Raw genomic sequence first — 18,120 nt, forward strand, 5'->3', positions numbered from 1 at the left:
ATTGAAAATGATCATGTATGTTTGTTTGTATAATAATGTAATAATTTTCAAAATTAATTTCAATATTAAATAAATAGCTATAAGAAGAAATTGAGAATGCATGCCCCTGCGAGGAAACGCTAAGTAATAAATAATAATTGCGACCAATTTAGCTCTTTCTTTTACAAAGCATGTCGTAAAGATTCGTGTCCTTAAAGTTGAATTCTTCGTCACATTTCATAAACGGGTGATTTAATAATTCCTCTGCGGTTGGCCTTACATCAGCATTCACAGTAAAGCATGCATTCAAAAATTGAATCGCTTCGGGTGATACCTGAGACACCAATTCACTAGGAATAGGAGGCGCCTTTTTCTCGGTACCTAACTTGAACATAGCTTGGATAGCCTCATCTGTAGACCACGGTCTACGACCAGCTAACATTTCCAACACTACACATCCCAAGGACCAGACGTCGACCTTAGCACTATATCCTTGATGATCATTATGAATTACTTCAGGTGCCATCCAAAAGATGGATCCTTGCATGGACAGGTTTGCGTCATTGTCATACACATTATCACTATGCTTAGATATTCCAAAGTCTGAAATTTTGCAAACTCCATCAAAATCAATGAGCAAATTGTCAGCCTTTAAATCTCGATGTATAATACCTTTAGAATGTAAGTAAGACAACCCGTAGAGCACCTGGCGTGATACAAAACGGACCAGTTGCTCTTCGAAAGGACCATAATTCCGCAAACATCGACCAATTGAACCACCTGAAACATATTCCAGGAATATACTTATATCCGTTTCCGTCTTTTCGAAACCCAGATATTGCACTATATTTAAGTGATCCAAATCGGCAATCATAGAAATTTCTGCATTAATGGAATCCACGATATCTTTGCGTAATTGGTCATGACGGCCATTAATAGTTTGTGGTATTTCAACTTGCTTTACTGCAATCAATTCACCCGTATTAATGTTCATAGCCAAAAATACCTTACCATAAGTACCATTTCCAATCAATTCTCCTTTCATCCATTTGAACGTGGCATTTTGTGAAACAACTGATCCAGAAGTTATAGTAGTATCTGGTTTTAGTTCTACAATCCTAGAGCCCCAAAGTTTCGTACTTGATCGACGTAGAAGATTTCCAGATTTATTGCGTCTCGCGTTATGTCGTATTTCTTTCCGAGCTTCAGATGCTTCGCGGGCTAATAATCGTACAGACTTCATTTTCGGACGTATCGATACCTTTGAAGGGGAAGAAACCATGCGGCTTTGGTCCACTACAAGTACTTTATCCAAATCATAACGGGGAAAAAATCGATCAACATCCTCATAAAGATCATCAGCAGATGGACGAACTTCCCAGTTACCAGAATTGATAACCTTTGAAGACGGTGGGGATTCACGAATATGTTTGGACTTTCTTAAACGATAAGATAACGGTGATAAACTAATGGATCTGTCATCACCTCTACAGTATTCAGGAGTTTTAGGCGAAGATAGTTCATTTGCTTTCAAATCCGTAGCAGCCTCTGTGTTAATGGAAAGTTTGGATTGAATGTTGTGATGATTTTCTTTAGGTACTTGGGAGGAAGATTGTTTGGGCTGTATAGCCCAAAAGGGATCCCCAGAAAGATCCGATTCGTCTAGTGCAGGCGCATCTTCAAAAGGTATTTCTGATAAAGCTTCCACACTTTCCTTTAATGAATTAGAAGATTTACTAGATGCTTTGGGGTCAAAAGACGTATGTGAAAATTTGCTAGCTTCGTTATGTCCGGTATCAATGTAAGGAGAGGACCGAGCGTGACGAATACTTGGTCTACGAGTCAATGTATTTTTTCGACGTAAACTAGATGTCTCTGTGGGTGGGGGTGGAGGATCTCTATGTGCCACAAAATTTCTAGTTAAAACAGAAGCAGAAGTATTAGATGAAGGACTTTGGGGAGCGGAAGAGCCGGAATTAAGTGGCATTTTCAATGTGACCTTCTTGTGAGGTCTACAAACGGTAAATTTGTTTTTTTCACTTTGGGCTTCAGTGGCATCCAAAATTTTTGTAGCCATTTCTCCTTTAGCACCACGGATTTTTTCAAACCCTCGAAAACGTCGAGATGGTAATTCTGGAACAACTGCCAAATTCGGTGCCGAACTAAAACCTTTGTAGTATTTATTATCAGGTTGATGCCCTGATAATGATAAATTAGGTCCTGCATCAGTAATTTCAAAATCCGAAGTAAGCACAGGGTAACTTGGTTGCTTTTTAAAATCTTCCTTGCGATGATATATTGAGTCATCATCAGCTTTATAAGTTGAACTTGATTTTGTGCCAAAAGATAAATAAGTATCACTATCCATACCCGATTCTTCATTTTGTGATGGCTTTACGAAAAATTTAATAGTTCCAAATTCATCAGAATAAAGCCTTGCAATATCAAGCTTTCTATCATCTAATATTTCTATGTATTGAGCCCCGCCGACTTCCGTGAGAAACAAATCAAACTGGTCAATTGAAATGTCTAAATACATACTCTTAGCTATTAGCTTACGTAGCTGAGTAGCATTTTGGACGTTGGTAATATCCACTACTGTGAATTTCATATCATCCATAGTAGCAAGAACAAATGACTTCTTTTTGGATATTAAACCAATTTGACTTTCTAAACGATGAATACGAGGTACCCACTCACCTTGATCCAAAGACGCGTCTAATGTTTTCACATTTGAAGAAGCTAAATGGAATGGGTTCGAATTTGAAGAAGGGCAATCTTTAGTTTTATCCTTGTCACGAGAAAACCCAGGTACCCGGAAACGACGGAGAAAGCTAGTTTGTTTTTCTTTATGTTCGGATACAGGTTGTTTCGACAATGTTTTTTTATTAATGTTTCTGCTGTCATCGTTAATTATTGAAGTGACAGTTCCTTTGTAAGCGTGTAAGTTTATAGGAGAGCCTTCCAAATTTAAAGAGGTTGTTTGATGGGAGTTTTTTCCTGTGCTCAATAGCTCATTGTTGTCGACTACTGATCCACCGAAGCCACCAAACACGTTCACATTGCTATCAGGAACACTCTGAAAGCTTTTGAGGGACGAATTTTGATTTGAAGAGCGGAAACCAGAGTTAGTTTCTGTAAAAACGTCATCCGAACTATCTTTGGCGCTGTAAGTTAATGTTTCGTAAGACGAGTTTTTGCTAGGTACGCGAGTCGAAGAAGGTGCTAAAAGTGTTTTGCGAATACAGCTACTCAATTGGATGGCAGACTCCTTGCTCAATTTATTTTTAAAGGCGAATTCCTCGGCTTTTGATTGATCGGCCAAATTGATAAATAAATCCATTTCGATTCGACTTTTAATAAAAACGTCTTCCCATTCTTTGTTAAATTTGTATAGTTTTAAAAACTGAAGTACACTGTTAAGTGACCAATCTTGCTTATCGACATTCTGAAGATGAAGAGACTGTTCAAACCGTTCTTCCAAAGAGCCTGATGACTGCGATCCGATATCGGCAGCCATATACCCAGAACAGTATTAGTTACTTTGAAAAGAATTCAAGATAAAAAACCTTTTTTTTGTCAAACGAATTGGAGATTGCTGCTTAAGTAGTTTATGATTAAAAAAATTAAGATTCGGCTGAAACGAGTGAACTAATTTGCAAAAGACAGACTTGGGATGTTAGTAATAGCCCAATTTCTTGCAGGTAAATAAAATATTAAGAAAGGAGAGAAATGTTGAATCACTAGTACTCAGGGTTTAAAGATATTGCAAAAAGACTTCCCATGTGTTTTGACATGCAGCCCGTATGATACCGCCAATTCCACAGAAGCCTGTTAGAAAATAATAGAGAATTAAAAATAGATACTTTATCAATGTAAAACTGATATTTCGATTCTATAAACCTTCACGGGTAAACCAAGCAATCTCCAGCTTGGTGTCTGGCTTTAGGCCCGCTCAAAATCGCTTGCGGTTTGACTAGTGAATGATGCAAAGTCGAATTCAGTGCTATAAGGATAAAATTAGAAGTCTCATTATTTGTCAGCAATACTACATTACGCTATGATACACTACGTTGTGTATCACTATATGTCATATGTTGGAATACTAGCTAAGATCCGTTTATTGATAATCACGGGTAACTATCCATCTATATACTAGTTACCAGTTGATAACAACTATTTAGAAATATTATAAATAGCGTTACAACTGAACCTCGTTCCTCAGTTCAGTTATGAGCTATATTAGTGATAGGTAACATTATAACACAGTTAATACAATACTCAGTTGCTACTCATACAACCTGTTTATTGTAATATAATAGGTTACAAGGAAAACTCACCGCAGTTTACGTATCCTTAAATCAGATACCAAACTGCGTAGCTTACATTATTATTGGTTTAACGGCACAAGACGTTATCCAAAAATAGCGTTCTCTAACACGAGTTGAGCGTGAGTTTGTATATGCTACGAGGGTATAACATGATTAGTATATTTATACCAAGAATTGGGAAAATATGAGCTTTTTTAAAAAAAAGCTAAGTAAGGGAAAAGAAATTTTATCCAAATCCAATTTGAAGACCCATACGTCTTCAAATGCTTCACTATCGATAGACGACGTAAGTAGGGAAGCAATGCTTGTTGAATGTTTAATAACAAAGATTAGTTGAATCGATTTGGGTTTTCCTTAAATCCAGTATTATGGTGTTTAGACCATCAACAAGGCTTACTAGCTATTGTATCTAGTACTAATCGGATATACATTTACGGTAAACAGCATGTCCAGAGTGTGATAGTTCCAGACTGTTCAACCATTGTCCATATAGCCCTTTGTGCGGCGTATTTGATTGTAATTGACTCTCGAAATACGGTCTTAAGCTATCCCTTGATGAAACATCGTGACCTTTCAAAACCAGCTGCCACTTACTTTCTCAAGCAAAAAGTTACATGTACCGTAACGGATCCTACTATTGATTGGGTTTTTTTTGGAATGAGTGATGGCTCCGTTGTGCCATGGGATGTTACTAGACATTGCCTTGGAAAATTCAAAGTTCCAAATTTGTATGTCCCAAGACACGAGGAATGGCGAATGATGGGTACGTTGAGGTCATTGTTGTTTATTTGAATTTATTACTAATTTTCAGGCTACTCTTATGCACCAGTTCCTGGAAAGCTATCCCCAGTTGTAAGCGTTCAGATTCACCCGAAGGATCTCGGTGTGATTTTGATTGCATATCCGGATGGCGTTGTTTTGTACTCAATAAGGACTGACGAAGTTATACGCTTTTATGAATTGGAGTATGCACCAGGTAGTACAGCTGCAGTTTTATCACCCCATAATTATCGAAGACCTATAGTCAAAGGGATAGAGTGGAGTCCTTGGGGTGATCACTTTGTTAGTTACTATACTGATTCGACTTTTGCATTCTGGGATGTGGATCAAGAATATCCTGTACAAGTCCGAAATTTTGTCGATTCAAACATACACACGTATACCCCCATGCAGAGAAATCCTCCTAAGACGGAGCTTGAGCCCATTAGGTCTATGAGGTGGTGTTGTTGTGAAGACCCAACAGTTTCATTTATTTTGATGTTAGGTGGTTTGCCGAAAGAAGCACCGGTAAAGGGAATTTCATTGTTCAGTTATCGAAATCTCCCTGCCAAAAAGGATGTTGAAACATTTGCGGAATTTTTCGCAAATCCAAACTCACAACGCTTTTTTCCTTTTATTGACATCCCCCCTGTACGTGATATGCTGGTGATTCCTTCTAGCTCACCACATTACAATGGATCTCATAATCCCAAGAATCTTCTCCTTCTTTCGGAAGACAACTCGTTATCGCTGCTCGACATTTCTACTGGAAATATTTCAAACATGAGCCTTTCTATTCCCCCCTCTTTATGCTTCCTTGCTTCAGATTTTCGAGTTATAGCATTTCAAACTGTAACAAAAAAAGTTTGGAATCAAATTGAAGATACTATTTCCGTTAATTCACATTACTCCTGTCTTTTTGGCGGATCTCCTAGTCCCGGCTATCTTAAGAAATTAGATGAGCGTAATCTACTTATAACATCGACTGGTCTTAGTTTATCGATTTGGGATATATCTCAGGGTTTTATGAATCCATCTCTCTGCGTAAATTTGGATTTCTCTTCTGTAATGCGAAAGCATCTCACGCCTTCAGCTTTTATAACTACTGCCTCTTTTTCCACTTATAATCCAGAATTCAGTTGTGCTGATAGTTTTGGGCGTGTCATTGTTTGCAAAAGGAAAAATCATAAAGAAAATTTACCAGCTCAGCTCGCTAACGGAATATATCGTTTGGACGATACCTTAGTTCTAGAGGGAACATTACATGCTCAATATTATATTGATCTTAAACGAGGAAGAGTAACATTGAACCAAATGAGCAATATTGGTTTTGTTTGTATAGGATATCAGGATGGTGGAATTACAATCATCGACATGCGTGGCCCCCATATACTGTGTAACACCAGCATCTCGGAGCTTGGATTAGAGAGAAGAGGAAAACCTGATCCCGATTTTCTTACGAGTGCCGAGTTTGTCGTTATGAACCCTAAAGGAAGCCCTTCCTCAATCTACGTAGTCACAGGAACATATAGAGGGATGACACTTTTATTCCGTATAGACCCTTCCTCTTCAGGGCGCTTTTCTGCTTATTTTGAATCATCTCGACAATTAGATATTAAGAACATTTATAAAATATGCTCTTTAACTCAAGATGGCCAGATCGCGACAGCCACTGGATCCTCATTACAAAGCGTTGGATATCCCTTACCACAGGAAGTTTTCCTCGTGTATATTGGCGATTCAGGAATTTCTGTTTTTAATAAAATTAATAATCAAGTGGGTAACCTGGATTGGAGAAAACCTGTTTGTTGTCGAGCAGCTCTTGTGCTTTCTACTGTTTCCAAACACATGGGTTCCGTAGTTTGCGTAAATTCTGATCTTTCGGTGAATTGGTATTCTCTCCCAAACCTTCGTGAGGAACGTAAAATGCAACTTCCATTGGATATTGATAAAAATAGGTAAGGTGTTTACTTGAAATGAATTTGCTAACTATTCCATTAGGCTCAAAGAAGGTGATATTCTAGGCAATGGGGATTATATTTTCCCAACGTTAGGAGCACATGAATTAGCCTTTGGCTGTGTTTTAGGAAGTGGGAGAACATTGGCGAATTTGGCACCCATGATGCTTATTACTCACAATGCTTCCCATGTACCGCCAAGACCTAGTAAATCCTTGTGGAATTGGTTACTGGGCGAACAGTCTACATCTGCTGAAGAGCTAGATATCTTACTCGGAGGTGAAAACAGGGCTGAAAGTAAAGTGCATACTTTAGAGACTCCTAAAGTTATTTCAGCTCGCCCAGCAGAATCAGTTAAGCAACCACTGACCCCGGTTCCTTCCATGACTTCTCAGTCTGCTCAAAGTTATATCCCTCCAAGAAGGCAACAACAACAGAAAGGATTCTTCGCTCAAATAAACGACCATTTAGCCCAACGGGGGAATATGTTAGGAGGAATTGAAAATACTATGGACGATTTAGAAGAGATGAGCGCTGAATGGGCAAACGAAATTAAGGACTCTTTGGCTGGAACGAAGAAAGATTTGATTCTTTCAGGCTTAAAAAGCTATATACCTTAGAAAGTTATATTTTTTTTTACTTGCATTTATCAGGTTATGATTGTTTATGAAACTTATTGAAAGCTTACCATATTTATTAATTTTGCATCTCTCTATACAATATTACCTTACATGGATATGTAAAGCACAAAAAACAGGTGATAAATAATAGACAAACTATAAATTATATAAAAATCCAAAAGTATATATCTTTTAGGTATCAGTAGAATGAACTTTCATTCTCACGATTTTTCGCCAGACTTCATCTTCATCCACATCGTTGGCTTGCAGATTAGTTAGAGTCTCTTCATTATCATCTGTTGGAATAGAGTGTTCGTCATGAGCCAATGAAGCTTCGGACGGTTCGTGTAATGGTGACCGAGATTCTTCAGAGTTTGAATGTGTTGAACTGGTGTTTAATGTTGGTTTGTGATTTAAATTTCCAGCTGACCAAATGTCGTCAGTAGTTTGATTTCTTTGTTCTTGGTAAGAAGCTTCCATTTCCTCCAAGTATTTTTTTTCTTTTTCTTGAATATCTTGAGCATCATGACATTGAGCATAAATATCGAGAAGTTCTTCGTTTACCTCAAAAAAAGAATGTCCCCATTTGAAATTATCCATTAAAAGTCTCGCCTCATTAGGATATCCGACAATATACATGCAAGCTGCCAGAGCTTCAGCACAATTTAATCGCCAAGGCCTACCATAGTTAACTGGATTGGAGGCCACTAAATATGGAAGCAACCGCTCACAGCGACCACCAATTCTAGAAAAAGGGATTTCCTCTATGCGAGCCCAAGAGCATTCAACTACACTAGCACCTCCATTATCAAAGTACTCCTTATCGGCTGGAGAAACAGGAACTTTTCCGTTTGGTCTGCAGCGTTAAAATCTGATACATAGCAAAATGGTAAAAAAATATTAATAATTAGTCTTAGTGCCCTTGCGCTGTATACAGCAAACATTCGACAAGAGTTTAAGATCGGGTTTCTTTCTAACGGTTCTCAACTTACGTTATTACAACTCCTCGAAACTTCTGTCCAATTCTAAGGTTTCGTACGCATCCTAGACGCTCTAATCGTTTACCAGAACAGGCATTTGGATTACAATGTCCAAAATCCCACATTGCTAAGGGTAATGGAAATTTGGATGCCTTGTTTGAACCCTTGAAGCCATCTTTGGCATTAGAACGACGATTAGAACTCCTTGGGCCCATATCCAAATATCGATGTTGAAAAGTGACACGCTGTTTGATGTAGGAAATCCGCCATATTTGGTGTGGGTGTTGTTATCAATCAATAATGCACTGTACCAATGCCGTGTTAAAAGTAATCATCTTCAGTAGCAATCGAGTATTAAGATGAGAGGAAATCTTTATCTATATACAATTCGACTACTTAATCAATTGACCGTCCCTCCTTCTTTTCAGAAAAATATTTCCTTACATTCATTAAAGATATGCTATTGAAAAGTGGATATTGCCCAAAAGTGGTTAATGTTCTCACTCTTGAGCGAGACAATGCAATGACATTAGTTTTTTGCATTTCTTGGCAAATCCAGGAAAAAGCCTCGCGGTAATATAAGAATGGTCAATTCTCGTAAAATGACCTTGTATGGCTGTTAATACTTTCATAGTTGTTCAAATAGAACTGTTACACAAAACTCGTTTACACACAATGTATTTTCCTCATGCTTTTTCAACGATATACAATTGTACAATTGTTCTCCTCGATCCATTTTAAAAATTTTGATACAAAATGAATAGTGAAAGTAATAGCAGAGCTACGTTTTCTTGTCAGTGTTTAATTATGGAACGTAACAACAGTGTTAGTTTCATTCTTCTTACACTTATCAGTTTCTGTGCTCGATAGTAAATTGTTTCATTCATGTAAAAATAATTAAATTCAATTGGATTTTAATTTTCAATTCGACACTAGCTACAGCAATAAACTGCGGATCAAAAATATGGCATGTAGCATATATTTGAAGAATTTTAGCAAGTTTTGGGAACTTGTTCTTTACATAAAGCTTTTCAGCTGAACCAGATATAACCGGGTTCTTATGGTGGTTTTAATCTTTACTCTACTATCGCATACCTTATTTGACTTAGAACTCGTTTGGTCTCTTGTTGGTAAACCAAGCCTCCCAACTTCCTTGACTGAAGAGTATACCTCAGACTTTTGCACAATTTTGTTTTTGGATTTTTTCTTTTTGTTTTAATTTTATTGGCTCTTCAAATCTGCGAATCTGCCTTCTGTTTTGTTTTTAGATCTAGAAAAATTTACTACTTATCACCATGCGCTCTAGCCAGACTTTATCAAAGTATATTGGTGAGTATTCTTTTGTGACGCTATATTTTACTGTTAAGATGGGAATATGAATCGCTGACAAGTAATTAGACAAAGCTACCGATCAATTCAATTTGGAGCCAAATTTGGCCTTGAATATAGAGATAGCGGACCTTATAAATGAAAAGAAAGGAAATACGTACGTGAATTAAGGATTTAATTCCTACAATTGCTTTGTTGCTGACTTTTCGCAGCCCACGTGAAGCAGCTTTATTGATTTTAAAGCGTGTCAACAGTGCAAATCCCACAGTTTCATATCTGGCTTTACATGTAAGTATATTCCTCTAGCCTTTGAGGAGAATGGTTGGTACCCATCAGTTTACGAATCTCTCCTTTATGTGCATGGTCAAGCGTTTATTGTTCACCATGGCGAGTCCAGAGTACTTTACGCTTTCTTGTGAGATATTTGGTTAACATAAGTGCTTTAGTTGCTCGATATTTGTGTAAAGAACTGCGGTTATCCATTTCACTTTCAGATCGCATCAGAAGAGTTTTTAAATGGATTCGTTTCACGATTCCCAAACCATCCCATCTCCCGAATGAATAAAATTCAATCTAAAATGCTAGAAATGCTAGAAGAGTGGAATTACATGCTTTGTAAAAACAATCGCCATCGTGAAGATTTTTCTCGCATTCACGACATTCGGGAGCTTATGGCTTTTCGTGGTTACAAGTTTCCTGCGGTAGACGAAGATTCCATTGCTGTCATGAAGCCTAATAATAGTCTTCGTTCTGCACAAGAATTAGCACGTGAAGATTTAGAAGCTCACAAAGCTAAATTGCAAGAATTGCTTCGACGAGGGACCCCCATGGATTTGGCTGAAGCCAATGCTCTTATGAAAGTAATAGCTGGCTATGATGAAGAGAATACTGAAGATTACTCTGCCTTGGCTGCTGCCGACCTTGAATCGATTAGATCAAAAGCACTTCGGGTAAAGCAATTTTTGGTTAATCAAACTGTATCTTTAGAAGAAGGCACGTTGGCGGATGCCGTTGAATCTTTAAAGGTTTACCAAACGAAAATAGCAAGAATTCTTCGAGAGGAAAATGAAGATGAATACTATGTGCAGAAACTTCTTTCGCTGAATGACCTACTTATTAACGTCATTGAAGAATGTTCCAACTCAGACTTAATACATTCCGGTACAAATGTAGTTTCCTCCCAACCGAATGTGGTTGAATCTCACGTACCTCCTTCTTCTAATGACACGAAACAAGAATCTTCGTTAATTGATTTGATGAAGCTTACTGAGGAACCTGCAGTCCCGTCCCCATCACTTCCAACCAATGTACCAGCCAACCAATCTCTGTCAATGTTATCATCCCTTTCTAACTCTATGTCGTCTACGTCGAATGGAGCTTTGAATTCACCTTCTTATAGTCAAGCAGCAATCCCCAACACTAATTCATCTTTGACATCTATTCTTCAATCTGATTCATTAATGATTTCTACTCAATTAACTTCGGTTCAAAAAAGCTCTGGCTTTGCTTCATACTCCGTTCAGTTCTCTAATTGCTCCCTTACCTGGCCAGTGTCCGAAGTAGTCTTCCAGGTCGCGGTTGTGAAATCTCTCAAGTTACAGCTACTTCCTCATACTGGGGATGCAATTATTGCCCCCGGAAAACAGAATGCTGCACACGAGATTATGAATATTACCAACATACCCGCCGATGCCTCTGATTTACGAATTCGTTGGAGAGTTCAGTGGATCATCGGTACAGATCATCGTGTAGAACAAGGCGAATCGCATCTTCCGCTGTAATTCTACGTGCGTTTTCTTCCATTTGCTCAACTAGATGAAGGAATATAAAAAAAGTGAAAACGTCAGTTGATATTACAGGTTTTATTATTTAATTAATGTGAGCCTCTGCGATTTGATAAATTAAACTATAAACTACGATAAAGCGAACTTTCCTTATTTTTAGAATTCTTTCCGCAATACCGATTTTAAATTTTTATAATACAAATGCCTTAACCAAAACCATTTTATTATATCTCTCAGTCAACATTATATGCTTCATAGTAATGAAAAATAAATTTAAAATTTATTTTTTATCGAAGCAAACCTTAAAATAGCCTCAATCATGTAGTTGTTAGTAAATCATTTAAACACAAGAGAGGTTCTCGATAACCTCTTCACAAAAAGAATGTCTTTGACCTAATAATCTCAAACGTTGCAGTGATATGACACATAATATTGCAGAACGTAACAATGACTGCTTGGTATTGGTAACCGGTATACTATAAGTAATTTGGGAATCTGGGTTAAACTTGGGAGAATCTCGAACCAAAAGATTGTGATATGCTGATTTAGACAACGCTAAAGACTTTCGGAAACTAATTTCTCGATTTAGTGCAAAATACAAAGCTTCAATCGATTTCCCAAGATTTTCAACCTTCTCAGAATAATTGTCAAATGTAGCTTGTTTTTCCTTTTCTTCTGCAGCGCATTTTTCAAGATCCTCTTTAAATTTGACAATGAATTCCGCACCCGCAAGGAACTGTAATTTAGCGACTTGTTGTTTGAAACTATCCAACACTTCCATTTCGACGCGATTAGTTTTGAAGAAATACCCAAAGTAGCCCTTCGGAAGTTGTTGCGAAAGCTCAATGCCATTTAGACGTTCTTGTAAGACTATAATTTCTTTTTCAATGTCACGAATATACGATTCGTAAACTAAAATTGAAGAGCGAGGAATTAACTGTTCTTGCCTTAAGTTTAGTTTTTTCAAAAGCTTCTCTTGCTTTTTCACTGTTTCTTTGAGAAACCCTAATTGTGTCATACGCTGCTGTTCAGCTCTAAAGAAAGTTTCATGCTGTTCCTCTAACTGAGAATGCAGTTTTTTAAGTTTTCCACTTAAATGCTCACATCGATCATCCCTTCTTCTTATTTTATCCACTGAACGAGAAACTTCATCTTCCAATTCGGCGTTACGGGCTTGTACGCTTGTTAATACATCTTGCAATGATTCAACCGTATTAGATTTTATCTTGCATTCTTTTTGTAAACTTGCTACAGAATCTTCTAACGATCGTAACGTTCTTAGATCCTCGCTTAGACTGTCTTTTATATTAGAAAGGTCTTTGACTTGGTTTTGAAGATCTAACATTCGGGTGGTTAAGGATAATCGTTCGTTTTCAGCCAATTGCAATTCTTCCGTTGTTGAAGCCAGCTTCAATTTACTACGACCTAATTCTGACTCAACTTGAGATTTATGGTACTCCAAATCTGCCAAGCGGCTGTTGAACTGCAAAATTTCTGATTCTTTTTCGGTAGACAGCCTTTTTACAGCAGACTTTTCCTCTGCAAGCAAGTTATTCAATTGTTCAATATTCTCAGATAAATCTCTAATAATTGAATCTTTATCATTTAGTTTTCCTTCATAATTATTTTTAGAAGCAGTAATTTCATGATCGAGCTCTTGAATAGTTGATTCATCTACTTGAATCTTTTCCTTTGCCTCTTGTAGCTGTGACTTGATGTTTTCCATTAAAGAAAGAGACTCACTGTGAAGCTTTTGCAGGGCACCAAGCTTCTCAACAGCCGAAGCGAGCTCAAAACTCTTATCATCCAAAGAAGAATTAATCGATTCAATCTTTTCCATTAATGAAGAATTCTTACGCGACGTATCGTCCAGCATATGTTCCAACTCGTTTTTAGCATCCAGCAAAGAGCTTTCTTTCTGTCTTTGGTTACTTAAACTTTCTTCCAATGAAATGATTAAACTTTCTTTCTCCTTTAAAACGTCTTCTTTCAGGCGAATTTCTTGATTTAAATGATCAAGTTGATTTTTCAGCTTATTTGTAGCAAGTTGGTTGTCTTCAAGCCTTGAGGACAATTCAGCTATTTCTTTTTTGGTTTCCTCTTTGCCTTCTTCTAAGCTATGTATATTTTCAGTCATCTCGGCTTCTTTCCGTAAGAAATTCTTTTCACTATCCTTCAGTGCCTTTTCAAGATCTCCTCTTTGAATTAACCAATCGTCATGTTCATGTTGCAATTTCTCCAAATCAGCAACAACCTTGGTGAATTCAGCGTCGGTAGTAGTCAATCGATTATCCAATTCCATTTTCTTGAAGTTTACTTGATTGAAAGCGTCCAAATAGTTTTCCAAAGACAGAACAGTCAAGCGACTTAATTCACTAAAGTTTCCAGCATTAAAGACAAAATTATCGTCCAAAATTTCAGATACCGGAACATCAATTTCAGACTTGGTACATAACTCACGAAGAGAAACAGCATACTTGTTGAAACTCTCTTCACAACCCTTCAGAGAGTCTAGCAAATCATCACGATCTTGACAAACTTCGGAATATTGAGTACTCAAAGAATCTTTATCCTTCTTAAGAGTATCCAACTCGTCATTTACACGTACAAGATCAGAACGTATAACAGATATAACATTATCTGAATCACTCAAGGATTTTTTCATGTCTGACAAACGATTAGCTAAGTCACTCCTTTCTTCAACGAGTGCTTCATTATTAGAATTGGATTGCTCAAGGCTTACAATTAACTCATTTTTTTCGTTAGTCAATTGCTCGAGAGCATCACTCTTTTCCTTTAGGTCATCAACAAAATTTGCACAAAGATCATGCTGTTTCTTGCTCTTTTTCCTCAAGGCAAGTAACTCATCCTTAATTTGGGCATTTTCTTCGCCAAGTTTGCCATATTTGGAGGTTAGTTCTTCCAACTCGACATTCCTTTGATCCTTTTCATCCAATAACTTTTGAACGTTCTTTTCAATATACTTCAATTGGTTAGTTTTGTCTTCAAGAGATTTGTTTGTTTGGGATGAAATCAACAGCAAATTTTCGTATTCCGAGCTTACAACAGAAAGTTTTGACTGCAAATCATCATTTTCGGCACGTTTCTTTTCAATTTCTGTTTGTAAACTTGCGATATTTTCACCATTATTTTTCAAATCGTCCATTAAACGTTCATTTGAAGCTAGAAGAGCATTCCTTTCAACTTCAACCTCGGAAACCTTATTTTTCAGGTGTTCAATATCTGCTTCAAGCTTGCTAGACTTTGACAAAGTTTCATCAAGTTTAGATTTCACAGAAGTTATGGCTTGACTTTGCGACATGTTTTCTTCTTTCAAGTTTGAAATTTCTTCTTGCCGTGCAGTTAATTTTTTACCAAGATCACTGGATTTCGATTCTTCAATTTTTAACTTGCCAGTTAACTTATCCAAACGAATATGTAGCTCCTCATTTTCTGTATGTAGCAATTGCTTTTCAGCTTCCAATGATTTCAGACCGGAATTTAACTGAGCAGACTCTTGCTCCAAACTATCGTAATTTTTACTAAGTTCAGCAAGTTGGGTAAGGATTTGATCATTGTCAGAAATAGCAACATTTAAACTGGATCTTAGATTCTTCAAATCTAATGATAACTTTCCATTCACCTCTTTTAGTTCAGAAACTTTGGATTCTTGATTTACATGTTTATGCATGAGTTTCTGAACATTGTCAATGAGTGTCATGTTCTGTTGAGTGAGATTTTCACAGTCTGTCTTCAATTTTGATTCAGATTCAAGCAATGTATTATTTTGAGATTGCATATTCACATGGTCATCACGAAGTTCGTGGTACAAGTTTGAGATTGACTGATAAGAATTGACAAGGCTTGTAAAACTTTGCTTCATAGCTTTGCTATCTTGTGTAAGAGTTTCAACGTTGGCAGTCAACCTCTTGACATCTTCAGATGATTTGGTAAGTTCACTCGACAATATTGCATTCGTATTTTTAGCATCAGAAAGAGAAGAATGCAAATCATTTCTCTGTGCTTCCAATGTCTCATGCTTTCCTTTCAAATTGTCTATCACTTCTCTCAAATTTTTAGCCTCCAATTTGGAAAATCGGAGGGCTTCCTCCGACTTCCGCAAGTCTTCCTTCAATGTTTGAATATTTTTCTCTAAAGAATCCACGTCTTCCTGTTTCTTAATTAACGATTTGTTGGACTCCTCGAGCTTTAATAATTTAGTTCGCAGATCATTATTTTCGTCGCTCAAGGTTGATTCTTTTTGTTCGAAATTGGCTCGCTCTAATTGTAGCTGTTGAAGTTTTGAAGAAGTATCTTTCAGCTGCTTGGTTATGGTCTGGTGGTTATTTTCTAATTCTTGGTGACTTTCATTGAGTTTTTTAAATGAAGTATCCAGGGAAGAAAAGTTTTGCTCATTCTCTTTCAATTGCATAACCGATTTTGCAAGCTTTTCTTGAAAAGCATTGCACAATGTCTGAAGTGAGTTTTTACTTTCGGAAAGTTCATTATTGGTAGCCACAGCTGCCTCTTTCTCAGCCGCCAAAGTTGAGAGTTGGGAGGATAGGTGTTCAGAATTTGAAATTTCCGTTTGTAATTCACCCTTCAGTTCGTTTAATTGACTTTCATAAACTTCATGTTTTTTCTTTTCATTTAAAATATCACGTTGCAAAGACTGAAGGCTTGATTGAGTACTTTCAGAAACTTTTTTCTGTTCTTTAATCTGCTCCCTCAAATTATTTAACTCTTGATCTTTTTTGTCAATCAACGCTGATTTTTCCTTCAGTTCATTGGATGAGGAATTCAAACAAGCACGCAAGTCCTGCTCTATCTTTTCAAAATCTTTTATTTTTTTATTTTGAAAATCTCGCTCGGAATTTATCTCTGCTAATTTACCAGTCGCGTGGGCAAGGGAAGAACGAGCTTCTTCCAATTGGGAAGAAACTTGTTTAACCATTTTATCCTTCGAAGAAAGATTATTTTGGTACTCGTCAATAGATCCTTTCAGTGATTTATTTTCCTGTTCAAAAGAAGAAAGCTTAGATTCAGCATCAGTCAATTGCGAATGGATAGTACGATTGGATTCTTTCAACTCAACCATTTCCTCTTCCAATTGAGAATTGGAGGTTCGTGAGTCTTTTAGGCTGCCAATCGTATTACGTAGTAACTTTTCTAGCTTCTCGTTTTTTATTGACAACGTGTCCCGTTCAGATTTTAAATTATCAAACTCGCTTATTCTGGTACTTAAATCTTCAATTAACTTATCCTTGTGTACTATGGCATCTGAATAATTGGCGACATTATGCTTAAGTTCTTCCAGCAATTTGGAATCTTCCTCATTGATGGCGCATTTCTCCAACTTTTCTTGCAAGGTTTTACATTCGGCGCGCAATGAGTTTTCTGTTTGTCTTAAGGTACTAACAGTTTTATTGGAGCTTACAAGAAGTTTTTCTAATCGCTCTTGCTCACCACGCAGGGACTTGTTAGAAGCTTGCTCTTCTGCTAAAGAGGCCTTGATAGAAGAAACATCTTCTTTTATTTTTTCGTAATCCTTTTCTTTTTTATCTAATTTTTCCGTAACCGTTAATAACTGTCGCGATAAATCGTACGCTTCAGATTGTTTAGCAGAAAAATTTGACTCCATGTTAGTGAGCTTTTTTTGAAAATATGACACGTCTTCCTCTGATGTTAACGTGGTTACACTTGAGGTATTCTTATCCTTTTTATTCGAAGATGACAATTGCAAGGAGAGAATTCCGTTTTCATGTTCAAGGGCAGCCAGTTTGGACCGCACTTGCTTCAACTCATTTAAAAGGTTGGATTTTTGAGTTACTGAGTTAATGTCGAGAATCGGACTATCAAGTAAACCACCGCGGACTAATAGCCAGCTGGCATTAGAAGGAGAACGAGGTGTCAAAGGTAATGCTGAAGAAGCAGTTGAGCCTTCAGAAGAGCCTAATTTCGCATCAATTGAAAGGTCACTGTGCCTACGCATTCCCCTTACTTCTTGACGCTTTAACTCCTCTGAGGAATCTTCATGTTGACTTGATGTGTCACCGTCTTCTGCAAGTTGTCCTGTTGAAGCTCTTGAAATATTGGGTCTTGGTGTTTCGAGATCAGAATCAATAAATGGTGATGCAGCAGAGCTCACAAGACTACTCGCTGATTCTTCATCCAAATCAGAAGTATTCGAACCAGAAGACGACTGATTCGACATCTGTCGTTGGTAAATAAACGATTTGGGTTGTTTAGAAATGACAACTCTCTGAAGCAACAAAGCAATAGTGATAAGGTATCGGCATGTTTTATCGGTATTTAGCTTTTGGGTGGTTGAACAAAAAAGTTTCAAAAATACATCAATATATTGAGATATAAATAAGGTA

The 18,120-nt window shown here is 37.2% G+C and overlaps 5 protein-coding genes and 11 long non-coding RNA genes across 16 annotated transcripts, besides 1 other annotated feature; 11 read left to right on the top strand and 5 right to left on the bottom strand.

Annotated features, from left to right (window-relative positions):
- Positions 1–19: 19 nt before the first annotated feature.
- mkh1 (MEK kinase (MEKK) Mkh1) lies at positions 20–3,926 on the bottom strand. The gene has a single exon (NM_001018404.3). The coding sequence runs from the start codon at positions 3,497–3,499 to the stop codon at positions 149–151; it is 3,351 nt and encodes a 1,116-aa protein (NP_593005.1). The 5' UTR covers positions 3,500–3,926; the 3' UTR covers positions 20–148.
- Positions 101–909, top strand: SPOM_SPNCRNA.2262. Its single transcript, NR_191630.1, has one exon. It is a non-coding gene; the product is annotated as a non-coding RNA (long non-coding RNA).
- SPOM_SPNCRNA.2263 lies at positions 940–1,143 on the top strand. Its single transcript, NR_191631.1, has one exon. It is a non-coding gene; the product is annotated as a non-coding RNA (long non-coding RNA).
- Positions 1,326–1,584, top strand: SPOM_SPNCRNA.2264. Its single transcript, NR_191632.1, has one exon. It is a non-coding gene; the product is annotated as a non-coding RNA (long non-coding RNA).
- On the top strand, positions 1,895–2,153 carry SPOM_SPNCRNA.2265. Its single transcript, NR_191633.1, has one exon. It is a non-coding gene; the product is annotated as a non-coding RNA (long non-coding RNA).
- On the top strand, positions 2,609–2,819 carry SPOM_SPNCRNA.2266. Its single transcript, NR_191634.1, has one exon. It is a non-coding gene; the product is annotated as a non-coding RNA (long non-coding RNA).
- Positions 2,935–3,288, top strand: SPOM_SPNCRNA.2267. The gene has a single exon (NR_191635.1). It is a non-coding gene; the product is annotated as a non-coding RNA (long non-coding RNA).
- SPOM_SPNCRNA.2268 lies at positions 3,415–3,662 on the top strand. Its single transcript, NR_191636.1, has one exon. It is a non-coding gene; the product is annotated as a non-coding RNA (long non-coding RNA).
- Positions 3,927–4,016: 90 nt separating the features above from the next.
- Positions 4,017–4,366: an LONG TERMINAL REPEAT.
- A 108-nt stretch (positions 4,367–4,474) lies between these two features.
- Positions 4,475–9,354, top strand: sro7 (Lgl family protein). The gene is made up of 4 exons (NM_001018405.3): positions 4,475–4,596; positions 4,644–5,073; positions 5,122–7,027; positions 7,071–9,354. The coding sequence occupies exons 1-4, from the start codon at positions 4,495–4,497 to the stop codon at positions 7,645–7,647; spliced, it is 3,015 nt and encodes a 1,004-aa protein (NP_593006.1). The 5' UTR covers positions 4,475–4,494; the 3' UTR covers positions 7,648–9,354.
- SPOM_SPNCRNA.2269 lies at positions 4,592–7,639 on the bottom strand. The gene has a single exon (NR_191637.1). It is a non-coding gene; the product is annotated as a non-coding RNA (long non-coding RNA).
- Positions 7,705–8,871, bottom strand: tsr3 (SSU-rRNA maturation protein Tsr3). The gene is made up of 2 exons (NM_001018406.3): positions 8,640–8,871; positions 7,705–8,503 (listed from the first exon to the last, which is right to left on the bottom strand). Exons 1-2 carry the CDS (start codon positions 8,840–8,842, stop codon positions 7,840–7,842), a joined length of 867 nt encoding a protein of 288 aa, NP_593007.1. The 5' UTR covers positions 8,843–8,871; the 3' UTR covers positions 7,705–7,839.
- Positions 9,355–9,663: 309 nt separating the features above from the next.
- SPOM_SPNCRNA.2270 lies at positions 9,664–11,189 on the bottom strand. Its single transcript, NR_191638.1, has one exon. It is a non-coding gene; the product is annotated as a non-coding RNA (long non-coding RNA).
- On the top strand, positions 9,774–12,058 carry gga21 (adaptin family protein). Its single transcript, NM_001018407.3, has 4 exons — positions 9,774–9,956; positions 10,026–10,113; positions 10,169–10,244; positions 10,403–12,058. The coding sequence occupies exons 1-4, from the start codon at positions 9,923–9,925 to the stop codon at positions 11,735–11,737; spliced, it is 1,533 nt and encodes a 510-aa protein (NP_593008.1). The 5' UTR covers positions 9,774–9,922; the 3' UTR covers positions 11,738–12,058.
- spo15 (mitotic and meiotic spindle pole body protein, gamma tubulin complex linker-related Spo15) lies at positions 11,824–17,996 on the bottom strand. The gene has a single exon (NM_001018408.3). The coding sequence runs from the start codon at positions 17,952–17,954 to the stop codon at positions 12,081–12,083; it is 5,874 nt and encodes a 1,957-aa protein (NP_593009.1). The 5' UTR covers positions 17,955–17,996; the 3' UTR covers positions 11,824–12,080.
- On the top strand, positions 12,727–13,210 carry SPOM_SPNCRNA.2271. Its single transcript, NR_191639.1, has one exon. It is a non-coding gene; the product is annotated as a non-coding RNA (long non-coding RNA).
- Positions 17,355–18,060, top strand: SPOM_SPNCRNA.2272. Its single transcript, NR_191640.1, has one exon. It is a non-coding gene; the product is annotated as a non-coding RNA (long non-coding RNA).
- The last annotated feature ends 60 nt before the right edge of the window (positions 18,061–18,120 follow it).

The sequence above is a fragment of the Schizosaccharomyces pombe genome (genome assembly GCF_000002945.2).
Source record: "Schizosaccharomyces pombe strain 972h- genome assembly, chromosome: I".
Taxonomy (NCBI): Eukaryota; Fungi; Ascomycota; class Schizosaccharomycetes; order Schizosaccharomycetales; family Schizosaccharomycetaceae; genus Schizosaccharomyces; species Schizosaccharomyces pombe.